Source organism: Cinclus cinclus, chromosome 5, assembly GCF_963662255.1.
Source record: "Cinclus cinclus chromosome 5, bCinCin1.1, whole genome shotgun sequence".
Lineage (NCBI taxonomy): Eukaryota > Metazoa > Chordata > Aves > Passeriformes > Cinclidae > Cinclus > Cinclus cinclus.
The window spans coordinates 5,525,108-5,540,203 of record NC_085050.1 but is presented as its reverse complement, the minus strand read 5'-3'; the positions used below and the strand labels follow the sequence as shown (position 1 = coordinate 5,540,203).

The following is a 15,096-nucleotide window of genomic DNA, read 5'->3' as shown; positions in this document are numbered from 1 at the left end:
CTCCTAGTGCTCCACAAGGACATCCCATTGCCTAGCCACATTCCTGAGGATGAGCAGGTGCTGTTGGATCCCCATGAGGGGTCAGTGGTGGTCACTGAGGGGTGACCCCAGACTGTCTTTGCCACGGCACCGTTGACTCTTCGTGCTCTTAACCCTTGAAGGACTGCATTAAAATTTTCCATTCCACATCCATAACGAGGAATGGAAAGTTTCAATGAAGATTTCAAAATTTAGTCGCAAATTACAAGCATTGTTTTCTGAACAGAGGGAAAAACACCAGGCTGAGACTCTAGCACATAGCTTTTCCGGTGTGAAGTGAAGCTGTGGTTTATGAGCCCCTTGCTTCCCCTCTTTTCTTTGCAAAGCTGCAGCACTTAAAGGGGTGTGCAGAATGTCAAGTGCAAGAGTCACCCACCAGGTACTCACACTATTTTTCCACTGTAGCCGCATGTTTCCAATTCAGTGGCCAGCACTGCCCACTCTTCTGGGTACTCTGTGTGCATACTCTGCATACAGTGCATACTCTGTCACATACCTCAAAGTCCAGAATGCGGACCACAAACACTGCTGTGCTCTCACCTCTTCTTGGCGCAGCCCTGTGACTGACCACAGGGTTGAAAATCTCCATATTGTCCAGGCTTCTTGGCACCCCAGCTGAAAGTTTGGTAGGAGGCCTGGATGTGCTATGAGTTTTCCTTGAGGGAAACTTCCTCTCTTGATGCTGCAGAGCTCATTTGTGCTGGTATTCAGCAAATCAGCAATTTGTGATGATATTTTTTGGGGACTGGTGACAGTATATTCTGCAAGTGCCCCAGCTGCAGTTAACAGTGGACAGGCTGGTTTTCTGCCTCTCTAATATAAATACCACAGACTCAGAGTAGAATTAAAAAAAAAAATAACAACAAAAAACCACGTAATGTTTTTCTAACTCTATATAAATTTAAGACAGGTACTACCATGGGAACATCAACACTTGGCCCAGCAGGGAAAGCAAATTGAGTATCAGCAGGTAGGAAGGAAACTGGATATAAAACAGAGAACACAGCTTTGTCATTTTATGGTCCAGTGGTCCATCCATAGCCAAGGCATGATCCAATGCACTGCATAAATCCTGAATGCTGTGTGTTGGTCTCATCCCTCATCTCACAGAGGGGACACAAATAAGAAGTAGTGGAGCAAGAAAAGGTTCAGAGCAGGACAAAATCAGGATCAGAGGTCTGGGATGGATTTTGTGTGGCTAGGACTCTTTACCCTGAAAACATGATTTAAATGGATTTACACTAAACATCTCCAGGGTAAGGAGTGGCTGGAAACCAGTGGAGAGAGATTGATTTTTCTCTGCCTTTTCCAATAGAGAATGTAAGGGTCAGCAGATCATGGTGGGCGAGGCTGAAAGCAAAATAAATCCTCCACCCCAGGATGTCCCTGACAAAGGACACAGTGGATGCAGAGCCTGGACAAATGCTTGGAAGAGAGGTTCACTGTGGGTTACTCAATAGACAGCAACAGGCTCAGGAAATCTATTCAGTTAAAAATAGACTGAATATTAAGGGAGAGTGTCATATATGATTTTCTTGCCATTATTACTTAGCCATCTGCTCACAGCCAGTGCTGAGACAGGATGGTTTTCTGGATGAACCTCTGCTTTGAACCAAACCAGTCGTTTTTATATTGTTAAATATGAGATCTCATTACAATCTGTCATTTTAAGGAAGCCGTTTGTTACAAAATTCCACATCCATTTCCTCTGAAACACCATTAATTTTCCAATTATCTCATTCTTTAATGCTGGACACTTTAATCTTCCTTAGATGTTCACCCTGCACAAGGACATTTATCCCAACAACAGATCCTGTGGTTTTTCACAGGAGAACATTTATCCCTCTTGCAAAAGGGATAATGGCCAGGAAAGATGTTCGACCCTGATTCAATCTTAGTTTGTGTTCCAGCTTTAGGAAAGCAAGGAGTGATCCACGTTTGGGGACCAGGAGAATTTACACTGAGGCAGCTTCCTTCCCCTGGCATCTCCTTGAGGATGTCACCTTGGGCTCTGCACAGTGGGATGTGACCCATGTTTTTAATTGTATCAAAATTATCCTGGCTCTGGCAGTGATGGGTGTCAGATTAAACTGACAGGACCTGAGGAAAGGCATCTATTTTAGTAATGGCTGTTCCACCCCTGCTCTGACTCATTTCCTCCTGCAACCAGTTGACTTGAGACATGTATTTTAATAGCAGGAATGTCATTTGCAGCTCATTGCTTAGGGCAGGAATATACAATCACAGCCCTCAGGAATATTTGTGTCAATTTTGTTTCGTTTTAAGTGACTGATAGGAAATAGCCTAACTTGAATTTTGCATTCAGTGTTGATGTTAAAGCATAATGTTTAGGAGCCCCACAGCTGGGTATCAGTGCAGCCCAGCACCCCTTCCTAAGACATCAATCAGTGAGTTTACCTCGTGCTTGTGCTGGATGATTGCACTTGGACTTTGTTGAAGAATGGCAGCAGTTCTTCCTGTGACTCTGCCTGTAAGCCAGGAGCCCCCAGAGCTCAGCATCTCATCCCTGGTGTGCCTGAAGAGCAGTCAGATATTGACAGGATGGAGGAAATGACCTCAGGTTGAGCCAAGGGAGATTCAGTTGGATAATAGGAAAAATTTCTTCACTGAAAGAATGGCTAAGAATTGGAACAGGCTGGCCAAGGCAGTGGTGGAATCACCATCATGGTAGCACTCAAGAAACAAGCAGACATTGCACTTTGGCATTGAGGTATCAGGACATAGGTTGGACTTGATGATCTTGGAGGTCATTTCCAACCTAAATGATTCTCTGGTTCTATGCTCTGGTGGCACTCAGCTGCGGTGCTGCCGTGGGGAAGAGCAGTGTGCACCCAGCTCATCTGAGAATGCTGTGCCTGTCCCCAGAGGCAGGCATGGTTTTGTGCCCAGCAGGATGGTCTTGTGCTGCATTTCACGCTGCCTGCAGAGCCCCCCCAGCCCCAGCTCTTTGTGCTGGGAGGGTGCAGCAGGATGTGTGGTGGGTGAGATCCCACATGCAGCTCTGGGGACAGAGGGGTCTCTTAAAGCACAGCCCTCCTCCCTGCTGAGCTCTGTGGGGAGAGAGGGTGTTTGCACATCAGATTTTGGTGCCCGACCTCCTGTCTGGATATTTTAACCACCAGCAGAGAAGAGGAGCAGAAAACCCAGCGTGGCTTGCAGCTGGGGCAGGGTAAGGCTGGCTCCTCTGAGCTCTCAGCGTGGAGGAAGGGGTGGGATGGGGCAAGCAGGTGCCCATGGTGGTTAGCACCAGCCTGTGGGTTCAGCACAGAGTCACAGAGCTGTTTAGGTTGGAGGAGAACTTTAAGATCATTGAGCCCAGCCCTTCACCCAGCGCTGCCAAGGCCAGCACTAAAGCGTGTCCCCAAGTGGCACATGGACATGTCTTTTAAACCCCTCCAGGGGTGGTGACTCCACCACTTCCCTGGATGGCCTGTGCCAGTGCCTGACAACCCTTACAGTGAAGAAATTTTTCCTGATATCTGATCTAAAACTCCCCTGGCACAACTTCAGACCGTTTCCTCTAGTCCTGACTTTTCTTTGGAGGTGCCCATTGCTCCCAATGCTCTGCAGAGAGAATTCCAGATCCTTTTGCCCAGCAAAGCTCAAGCCCTTGAAAAAAACAGTATTGCAAAACTTCTCCAGATTTCTCCAGGATCAAATTTTTTGCTGCCTGATGCAGAGGCTTAGTCCAGGGCAAGACAAAAGGTAGCCCTGACTCATTGCTGGGGCCAAAAAAAGCCCAGGAGACAGACTCAGAGGTGCCTGTGTCAACCTGGCTGCCTGAGAGTTCCCTCCAAACCAAGGAGCTTTGGGAGAGGATGGAGAGGGCTTTGCCATCTGAACAAGTTTACTTTTCTTATGCACTTCCAGCTGAGTGATTCATCTTAGGGGTTTGGGGGTTTTATGTTAAAATCAACTAAATAATTTTGTTGTGTGAGATCCCTCTTGCAGCAGCACTTAGGTATGTTGTACCTGGCAGAGAAAAGATTCTGAGCTGATGTTATAGCTGGAATTTTACTTTTTTTTGAGTGTTTAATATCTGTTTTTTACTTATTAACTAGATGAAAATGTGTAAATAGCAACAATGATGCTCTCTCTCTCAAAAGAGGGATGCAGGGTCCTTTCATGCACATGTGTATTTTAAAGGCTAAATGAGAAGTTGAACTTGAGTAGAAAAACACAAATGCCTAAGGGAGGAATTAAGGCTCCTGTCATCTTGCAAACATTTAAAGTTTGGGTGAGTTTTGCTTCCTGTGAAAGAACCACTGGTGTATGGACTCAAATTAACCTTTAGCAGGGTAGCAGAGGAGCAAAATACATACCTTATAGAAATTTATTTTTTACTTGATCCAAAGCTGTTCTACTTAAATGAATGATGGAATAACAAATATTTGTTCATAATCCCACAGAAGCTGCAGAGCTCACCCTGAGTGCATCCATTGTAGGTGTATTGATATACACAAGTACTTGTTATTTCAGCAAATAATATATACTTTAATATCCAGAAATTATATTAAACAATAAATAGAATAACATACTTTAAAAAACAATTTCTCGTTTATATAAACCAAAAATTTAACACATTTCTCTTTTGGGCTTATTGAAGTCCAGAAAAATAGGGGCAAAATGTACTTATGATACTTGGAGGTATTTTTTTTTATTCCTAGAGGGCTTTTGTTTGGGATTTCCTTGCAGTTTCTGGGACACATCTGATTTTATACAGTGACAAAAAAAGACATTTAGAAATTCTCATTTAACAGATCTGACCTGAATGCTTAGAAATCCTGCTGTGAATCAATTTCTCCTGCCAAGACAACATATTTAATTAACAGCTACAGTGCACAGAGCTGTTCTGGGTGAGGATAATCTGAAGGAATTTAAACAGTACCCATGGATATTGTATCTTTCTTTCTTTTGCACAGATTTCAAGATGAATAATTTAATAGAGGTGTTATTCAGCCTTTCTCTGTTACTGTGCCTTACTCAGCAGTTTATGACTGGAAAATTATTTTGTTATATATTAGGAGCTTTAAACTCAGAGATAACTTTACTCTCATGTCAATAAATAATTTGCTTTCAGTTGAATGTTTACAACTGCACCTGATTTGATTTACTTTTTTGTATCATTAAAACACAGACCATCCACATAAAAATGACTGACCAGTTTAAAAGAGTAAAGAAAGATTGAGCACTTCCAATATTAGATTAACAACTGAGATATTCTGTGAAGACCGGCAATTTTTTAAAAATGCATTTACAGAACTGTAACAAAACCATGAAGACTATTTACTGCAATGCCTGAAGTACCTTTGTTTCTGCTCTGGATTGATGTCCTTTGAATATTTTAATGCTTTTAAGATCTGTCCTGTTCATTGAGAGAATAACTGGATTATATTTTTATAGTATAGAATATGTATTCTATATACTCTTTGTATATAGTTTATATATTATATATTCTATATATATCTGTTCTATAACATGGTCTATATCATACATATATATACTATAAAATAGAAAAGGAATAATAATAATAATAATAATAAACCAGACTATTGCAACATATAATGTTTGATTTCTTTTACAATTCCTTGACTAGTGATTTTTGGGGATGAGCACAACATAGGTGATGTTTTATTCTTGAACCCATATATCTGCAACACCCTCTCTGTCCTTTTGTCTTTCTCCAAATTTGTGGTGTCTCCTTTTGACATTTAAGAAGAAATAGTTTATATAGGTTATATATAAAAAAATCCCATTATTTTTCCTTCTAGGTATGGCTGTTCCTTGCTGCAGGAAGGATGGTGACAGTAGGAGACAGGAGAGGGTGATCCATCATTGGAAGGAATCAAGGAATAAATTAGGGACCCTCATGTGCCAGGACATGGTGGCAGGAGTGACACTGTGATGGACACTGCTGGCACCTACCTTTATCTCTCTCCCCATGGATCCAGGGATCATGCTATTAGCAGAGATACACAGAAACACTTTCCCATTAAAATTCAAGTTGGAAACAACATGCCACAGCAGAACATGGCACCCCTGACCCTTGGCTGGCATCATGATTGTGCTCTCATCAAAGAAGCTGCAAATACCGGGGAATTGGAATAATTGTCTCAGCATCTTTTCATTAGTGTTTCTGTTTCATGCTTATTTATGCTCTGGGAAAAAAAAAAAAAAAGTCTGTGAAATGGGAATCTATTTTTATCCATCAGCTCTCACAATTTTGAACCCTGCTGCTAAAACCTCTCCCAGTTTTGCTGTCTAAACCACTCTAATGTTGATTATAGAAGTTACTATAATTTTTTTATGATTTCTACTGGTAAGCTGCCCAAACCTGTGTTTCAACAGGCCAGACAACATCTTTGGCTGCTGCTATTCTCTCCTGCTTTCACTGCACACAGGTGATGTAGAGTCTGAGTGGCTTTTGGGTCCATGTTTTTTTTTTTTTAATACAAAGGAAAAGTGAAGACTTTGGGGAATTGGCTGTGGGTGAACAGGGGGCCAAGAGGTAAATCCATATCCTTTGTGCTCGTGTTACTGGAGTTGGGATAAGTGGCTGAAGTCTATCAAGACAAGACGGTGCTGTCCTGGGGAAGGGTTTCAGTGAAGGTCAGACACTGTGGGGATGTCCTGAGTGTGGAGAAGAAGGAAGAGGAGAGGACTGGGTTATCCCTCAGGGTTATCCCTGAGGCTGCTCCCCTTGCTGGGGGACAGGAGGATTGGGCTGTGCAGCTTGTCTTTGCTGCCCAGCCCCAGCCCTGGCTGCTTGGCCATGGGAGGTCATCTCCTGTGCTGGCTGGGAGCTGGGAGAGCTGAACAAGTTGTGGACATTAAGGTCAGGACACGTCAAATGCTGGAAAGGGAGCTGGGATTTCAAAATCAGCTGCAGGCACGGGGAAAGCCCCTGTTTTTTAAAGAATAAACCTTTGCCTGTGGGAAGTGTCAAAGGGGTTTTCTTACAGCTGCCCTGAAAAATGTATATATCATAAAAACCATCTGCTTCTGGGGTAAAACTCTGCTCACTGCTTGCTGGGTAGGAAAATAATGGTTTTAGTTAATGTGAGCTCTCACAGAGGATAAATTGTATGCATGGGAGTCAGTGATGCTCAGAGTCCCCTCCCTGCTGCACTTGTGGTGGGATGGGGTCTCGTGCCAGCATCCCCATGGTCATCAGCCTGGTGGCCTGAGAGCTTGGGTGAGTGTCACAGCCTGGGGAAGCTGGTTCAGCATGATCCACTGCCAGCTTTATCACTACATTTCTTAGGGGAAGCATCAAGAGCTGGGCTTGAGACCAAGCTCTACAGAAAAATCAGTATTAAAGTGGAAAGCAGCAGAACCCCGTGGCTGGGAGGGGAGGGAGGGGAAGGCCAAGGTGATGCTGCTCTGCCACTGTGATGCTTTGCACCCACAGACTCATCCCACGACTGTGTTAGCCCCACCCTGGGGACTCTGGACCACCTTCCCCTTGCCCCCACTGTAGCTGACACAGTGCTGGTGCCTGTGTGTGAGCAGATGTGGGGCTGCGGGTGCATCTGAGAACGAGTGCTCGCTGCCTGTGCTCAGCAGAATGCCAAATGTCCAGCCCCAGCTCTGCCTTGGCACCCTGGCCAGCAGCTGAGCCTTGTTACCATCCCTGATGCAGGGATGTCACACAGGGCTCAGGACACAGGTGTGTCAGCAAATAGGGGTGTCACTTGGGGCTCAGCACACCCAGGCATCACTCAGGACAGTTCCCACTGGCCATGCTGTGCTGCTGGGATCAGGGCCAGACCCTGGGGGCCTCGGTTTGCTCTGAGGTGTGCTGACCTTGAAGTTGTGCCGAGTGTTTGGCCTTGTGTACATGGCTTTGTCTGGTTTTCCTCTCCCACTCCTGGCTGTTTGCAGTCTCCCATGGGAGCAGACACCCTCCCAGATCTGCTCACCCCTGGAGCTTTTGTTCTGCTTTAACTCTTTCTTGGCTGGAGGCCATGGTTCCTTGCTTGCCACACAACTTGTCCCTCACTGAGCAGGGCCAAAGACACCAGTCTGCAGAACAAAATAACTGAGTGGTATATTCATTTTTTGGTATTGAATAAACCTGCACAGGGTCTTTACAAGTTGCCTCTGCCCCATCCCTGCTGGTTGCTTTCAAAGTGTTCAGTACCAAATTTTTATCATCTGGTATTAACAGGAGCAAAAAAAGCACCTTTGTGCTGTCCTACAGATGAACACAGAGGACAGCCAAGGAGCTCACAGCTTTCCAGCCCATCTGAATCCCTTTGGTACGGCAGCTCCTTTCCCCTGTGCAGAGCCAGCGGTGGCATTTTCCCTGCTCAGTGTCCTTTGAGAAATGCTCAGAATGCTGCTTGGTCCTTTTTTCAGCTGTTGTGTCAGGGAAAATGTTGAAGTCATGGTCTGTTGCAGGAAAGAAAAGTTTGTTTTGTGGTACAAGCCCACATCTGTCCCCTGCCAGGTCCTTCCTGGGTCATGTCCAGGCAGTTCTCAGCCTTGTGCAGAGGAGGCTCCGTGGACTCTCCTTGCCTATCCGAGGCAGGGGGGGCAGTGGGATTTACTGGGATTTACTGGGATTTACTGCCTGTGGATGCGAAGCCACAGCCTCTGCCGCAGACCTGGGAAGAGACAGTGTCCATCAGTGCCAGGACCCCCTCCCAGCTCACCACCCTGGTCCTGGGCTGTGCCAGGGCCTGGCACCCCTCAGGATGCTGGCAGGATACTCACGGTACAGGTGGTGGGCAATGGGGATCAGGCCCAGCAGGAGGAGCAGGACACCAGCAGCCAGGGGGATCCAGACCAGGGGACTGCAGGGACCTGGAGAGAGGACAGGACTCAGCACCTGGCACTGCCCTGCCCCAGCAGCTTTGGGGGATGGAGTGTGGGGTGGGGAAGGGAGAAAAGCAAACCAGGTTCTCAGAGCAGTCACCTTTGAAGGATGCACTGCAGAATCAAAGAATCACAGAATGGATAAAGTTGGAAGAGACCACAGTGAGTCACCTGGTCCAACCTCCCTGCTCAAGGGTCATCCCAAAGCATGTGGCACAGGATTGTGTCCAGATGGCTTTTGCGTATTTTTGATAAGGAATATTCTACCTCTCTGGGCAACCCGTTCTGGTGCTCAGTTCTCCTCACAGTAAAAAAGGCATTGCAGGGAACTTAGCTCAGAGGTCATGAGGTCACCTAAACGGAAATACATCCTGACGCCTAAACCTGTGGATATGCCAGGGAATCCCTCCTACAGGCAGAAGTCAGCTCTATGCAGAGCAGTGGGTGTATCTGGACCCAGACACTCATTCCTGCAGGGTGACATTGAGGTGGCCTCCTCCCCAGGACAAACTCCAGCTGAGCCCTGAGGACTCCAAGAACTCAGCAAATCCCTTTTTCCAGGCAGTCTGAGCTGAGACAGTACCATACCTTCCCTGCTGGCAGCTTTGCTTTTGGTTATCCACGACACAGGCTTTTTGGACAGTGGTGTCTGTGTGGTCTTTGGAGGCAGAGGCAAAGCATCAACTGGGGGAAAAGGAGAAAAAGAGGATGGTCAGTGTGGCACTGAGTGCAGCAGAGATCTCCAAGAGCAGGCAAGAGGGGCTGGGAAGTGTGGCACTGGGAACAAGTCCCACCCAGTGACCCTTGCAAAGGGCTGTGTCACTCAGAGGGGTGAGCTTGACCTGAGCCTCTTGGGGGTCACCAAGAGCTTTTAAAAGTGTTAATAAAACAATGTGCCAGGTAAAGAAGGGAGAAGGCTAATGTGGGGAAAACCCCCAAACTTTCCTGAGTTACATTTGCTGCCAAGCACAATTTCACCAGCACTGCATGAAATAGTGGGTAGCAGGAGATTTCAGTAGCACTGGAATGTTTTAAGGGATCATTGGATCTTTTCCTTATTCACATTGCTCTAATCTTTACTCAACGTTTGATTTTTTTTTTTCCTAATAAAACGAGGGCAGGATATATTATGGTGTATCTGAATTACAATGGAACACATTCATTTCTGAATAAAGTTGGCCAGGAAAATATGCCAGTAATGCCATTAAATAGCTGCATGTCTGACTGCTCAAACTATATTTATTCAAAATTGTAGGCGATTGAAAACTAATTTTTTTTTCCTGTTTCTATCCAGGATGTAAATTCCTACAGAAACTACCATTCTTTTACATGAGAAGATGAGACGTCAGGGCTCTGGGATTTATATGGACGACTTCTTCCTTACATTATAATAGACTTGGGGAAAATAAACTTAAAGACATTTTGTTTTATCATAAGAATTAAAAGGAAATAAAGAAAATATCCAGCAAAGCCTGAGTCCTCCCTGAGCACCTGCTGCTGTTTACTTTTTAATTAGTGTCCTTGATTAAGCTGCATTTCAAGTCTGTTTTTCATGCTTTGCACAGAGATATATCCCCAGCTGTTAAAAAACAATTCTCCTTTATCTTAAGCCAGCTTTTCTCTGAGCCTGCAAGAATCCAAAAGGGATTTCTCATCCAGTTCAAGGTACAGAGTATATTTGCAAAAAAACCCCACGAAAAACTGGGACACTGGGTCTATTTTAGAGTAAGAAGCTGTAGCAGCATTTCTGTTAAATAAGTTATTTGTATCTTAGTTAAATAAGTTATTTGTCTCCCTAAAAGTCTGCAAAAATAGAGGCTGAATCCCACTTCAAATACATTAGTTTTTCTGCATCAACTACTGCTCTGTGGTCAAAAGGAAAATGGGCTGAAAAGAGCTTCTGTTTGATCCATTTGTCTGTAAAGCCTCTCTCCTCCCATGACACCTGCAGAAAACTTTTATTTCTGTTTGGACCTCCCCAGGGATAGTGGGTTGTGAGCTTTGAGGAATAAATCCCATTTCAGTATCTTTTGTGAAGGGTGATCTTGCAAGCTGCCATGAGATCCACGCCAGAGATGCGAGGGGTGAGGCTCTCTGGCCTCGATGCTGCTCTTGTCACTTGGAGTGAGGGTGAGGAAGAATTATGGCATGGAAGGACCTGTGAGCTGAGCAGGGGACAAATCCAGCCTGTCATCCAAAGTACAGCAGGTAATGATAAAAAACACAGGGCATAGCAGTATCAGGTCTTACCCTGGAAATCCTAAAGCACTGTGCTTTAGGACACAGCTCCCAGAAGCTCCTAAAAGCTCCTAAAAGCTGTGCTTTTAGCACAGCTCCAATGCTTTGTTCAAGGCATGACCACAGCAGAGCAACTGCTGGTGGCAAAAGGACTATTGCATGAAGCTGACCTAAATTTTAGCTATTTTCTGTGTTTTCTGCTTTATCCGATCTCATGGATCTCTTCAGAAAAACCCTAGATCCTCAACCTTGCAACTCAAAATTGGGAAGAATCTACCAAAACCAATCCCCCCTTTTCCCAAGGGACCTCACCACAGCCGACTGGTGGCACATTTTGGAAGCCCGAGGGTGCTGCTTACCCACTGTGAGCTGTGTCCCGCTGCCCAGGAGGAGCTGGGAGGACTGGGAGGTGGAGCAGTAGTAGGTGCCGCTATCTGAAGGGTGCAGGTGACTGATGTGCAGGCTGTAGGAGCTTTGGGACCTCGCCTCATGGACAATAAACTTGTCCTGGTTCACATTTGTGTCATAGGTGGTTTTGCCCAGTGTGTTGTAAAATACCAAGAACTCGAAATGTTGCCTCTCCTGGCTCCAGCGGTACCAGTACACCCCAGTACGGTCCTTCAGCTCACAGAGGATTTCAGTTTTATTGTTAGTTTGGGTTAGAATATGCTCTGGAGTTTGGGTTAAAAGTAGAGCTGCATACAAACCTAAGGAAAAAGAGACAGAAATACATAGTTATTATTTTAATTTCATTATTTTTTTTTCATGCAAAGTACAGATTTTCTTTATGGGCCTAATAGAATCATGAAGATACGCAGACCGGGGGGGTCAGATGAAGGAGAGACAGGAGCATTTTTATCAGGATGCTCCCATATTCCCTCAGAGGCCTTTTTGGGCTCCCCAGCTATTGTTTTGACCAAGCCAAATTATTGAGGCAGACTTTTCTCTGTAAACATTCATCTAGGGAGGAGGTTCACTGGCAGGGAGAGGGATGGAGGGATGGTTTTGAGGGTGTCCTCGGGGCTGTATGTGCAGGGAAGAGCATCCCTGCCTGCTCCTGTGGATGCCCCTCTCCTGCCCTCCATATCTTTCTCACTTTTCAGACATTTCACCCCTTTTGCAATAATTTTTTTGTGCCTCTTAACTGATTTGCCAGGTTTTTCTTTTAACAGATGCAGCACTGTAAACATCTCAGGGGCAGAAAAAGAGACCAAAAAATGTGCAAAAACATCACAGAATGAGCCAATTTGGGGTTAGTTTTCAGACAATAATATTTTTCAAAGGAATTTTGAGATGTGGGGAAGGGGAAGGAGTGAGGGGCAGTTGTGGGGTTCAGAGCACTGGTTTGGCATCGCCAAAGATTTGTTTGGGCTTTGCAGCTTCTGTGGAAATGATCTGTGTCTTGTTTGTCCCAGGCAGGTGTGAGGGGTGTCTGTGTGAGCGAGGATGTGTCCTTGTGGAAAGGATAACAGGTAACTTGTGATCCTTGCTGTTCAGCAAACAGTCCTGCAAAGCTGCAGATACTCTGAGGCAGAGTGAAAAACAGCCCTCTGAAGATAAGGGCACTCCTGCTTCCCCCGTCTCTTTCCCAGGCGTGTTTTAAAACTGTGGAAAAGCTCAATAATGCATGTTTCTTGTCTTTTTCTTTTTCTTTTTTTTTTTTTTACTTTAAAATGTTCCTTTTTCTTCAAAATCCCAAAGTTGCTTACAGAGTTTTTTTCAGCCACCCTGTTAACCCAGTGGTGTGGGGATGGGTTGGCATGACCCAAGAGCATCTAAAGCCTTTAATGTGGCATGAGGTCCTGATGTCTCCTGTGTTCCCAATGGGACAGGCAGAGGAGTGGGCTTTGGTGACTGAGAGGGGTCCAGAGCCTTCCTCTGTCCCGACACCAACAATCCCATTGCTGCCAGTGCTGCAGAACACTAACATTTCAATGCCAAAATTCAAGTGTTGCACAGCAGCTGCGGCATTTTGCCACATCCTCTGGCTCTGTGACAATGTTAACATCTCCTTATTATTAAAATACATTATTTTAAGATTTTAGAGTGTAATTCTCTCAAATTTTGTCCTGGAAAACACCTGTGTGGCTTTTTAGGGGATGAAATATGTGTGGCCATGGCACATGGGTGCTTCAAGGTCTCCTTGAGTGCCCTGCGGTCTGGCTTTGCCGGGAATGGGAAACATAATTCTCCATGAAAAACTTACCCTTGGCCTGTTGGAGACACTGTTAATTAAGACAGAAAAGATAAGAAGAGATTCTGGAAGATCTCAGATCAGTGCCAGTGGTAAGCCAGGAGTGAGCTGGGATGAAGACAGAGCAGAAAACTCATCTTCCTTCATACCTTCATCCCTTCATTTCTCTTTCCTGGTCTATATTCAGGGGGACAATGGGGAATCCCAGTGCTTGGCCAGCCAGCCTGTAACACCTTAAAAATGGTCCCTTTTCCTTTTGCATGGGTAAAGCACGCAACAACTCTCGTTTATTGAGGTTTTCTCAGTGGGCTCCCCACCTCACAGATCTATAGGACATCAGGACCAGTAAGGCAAAATGGTTTTATAACACACCAATTCCAGCTGTGGCCCTCGGGAAATACTCAGTCTTTGGATGATTTAGAAAATTTGATGGGACGTTTATCCTCTTCATGTTACACAGGCAGTGGAGAGAGGAGCTATTTTAACTTCTCTATTAGCAGCTTCCTAGAGTCCATCTGCACTGAGGGTGCAGTAAAAACTCTGCGGTGTCTACACCATTATTTATTGAAATATGAATAGAATATAGAATATAGAATAGAGTAGAATAGAATAGACCATTTCAGTTGGAAGGAACCCACAGCAACCTCCTGGTCCTGCTTCCTGACCGGTTCAGACCTGACCAAAATCTAACACACATTATTAATAACATGATCCAAGATTATTGGAAACAGGTAATAATATCCTGTAGATCTATACTGTGATGGTATATTTAGTCTTCCATCCTCCAGCTGCTGGGGTGTGGTGGAGGAGAGGCTCCAGCATGATTTTAGGTGCCCTCATCCCTCAGGAGACATGTCCCTCTTACCTGGGATCTGGAGGCAGATGCAGAGCTGGAGCCACGGCCAGGCCATGGTGGCGGACTTGGTGACGGAGGTGTTTGGTGCCAGCTCCCCCTTTGCACTCGCTGTCACCTCTTGGCGGCAGGGCTGGCTTCACCTCAGGAAGTCCTTGCCCCTCTCTGCACAGATCTCTCACCAGCAGCTGCCAAAGAGCCTCTGCCACAGCAGCACCTGGAGCCTCAGCCCGGCAGCTTCTTCTGCGCCGAGCCCAAACCCACGAGTGCGTCAGGGCAGCAGCCCTATGCTCTTCTCCAGCACTCCACAGCACTTCCTTAAATCCACTTTAGAAAAATAAAACCAAGAAAACTCACTGATTTCTAATTATGATTTCTTCTTATTTCACCACCTAGTTATTCCTTCTTCTTTTAATCTATTTTGATCCTGTCAAAAAATTACAAATGTAGGACCGTGGCCTAAAGATAAAAGCAGGAAAGCATGAATTTTGGCTGGTTTTTCCCTGTTGAAATAAAATAGCATTCCAAACAAGGAAAAGATGCCGTTTGATCTGTGGGGTTGTTTTCTTCAGCAGAATTTATAGCAGGAGGTGTTTTCCTCTGGAAAATGCTTAACACCAGATGAACCCAACATAAAGCAGAGATGTGAGGCATCACAGAAAGCTTTGAAATCACAAACAAGAAACCTCAAGCAAATTTGTGGCTGAAAAACCGCAAAAATGAGGAAATTCTGCTGGGGCTCCCCACCTCATAGCATGTGCTACTTTGCTAGCTGTGACAGCATGCGGGTCATAGGCAGAAATAGTTAAATGATAAAATATCAGAATGACTTAGAAATGTCTGTGAGGAAGAGGTTTGAAGTACTTGGGGCTAGGGATTCAAAGACAAGTACATGAGGTGAAATTACAGAGATGAACTGATGTCAGCAGAC

At 45.2% G+C, this 15,096-nt stretch overlaps 1 protein-coding gene across 1 annotated transcript; it reads right to left on the bottom strand.

Moving 5' to 3' along the window:
* Positions 1 to 8,617: 8,617 nt before the first annotated feature.
* CD8B (CD8 subunit beta) lies at positions 8,618 to 14,223 on the bottom strand. The gene is made up of 5 exons (XM_062493352.1): positions 14,178 to 14,223; positions 11,478 to 11,825; positions 9,469 to 9,564; positions 8,779 to 8,868; positions 8,618 to 8,669 (listed from the first exon to the last, which is right to left on the bottom strand). Exons 1-5 carry the CDS (start codon positions 14,221 to 14,223, stop codon positions 8,629 to 8,631), a joined length of 621 nt encoding a protein of 206 aa, XP_062349336.1. The 3' UTR covers positions 8,618 to 8,628.
* Positions 14,224 to 15,096: the final 873 nt, after the last annotated feature.

Excerpts from the sequence above, each read along its gene's own strand:
- CD8B (XM_062493352.1), bottom strand. The coding sequence starts at position 14,223 with ATGGCCTGGCCGTGGCTCCAGCTCTGCATCTGCCTCCAGATCCCAG. Across the intron at positions 8,869-9,468 it reads CAAAGCTGCCAGCAGGGAAG|GTCCCTGCAGTCCCCTGGTC; the intron begins GTATGGTACTGT and ends TCCTCTCTCCAG. Across the intron at positions 8,670-8,778 it reads CATTGCCCACCACCTGTACC|GTCTGCGGCAGAGGCTGTGG; the intron begins GTGAGTATCCTG and ends GTCTCTTCCCAG.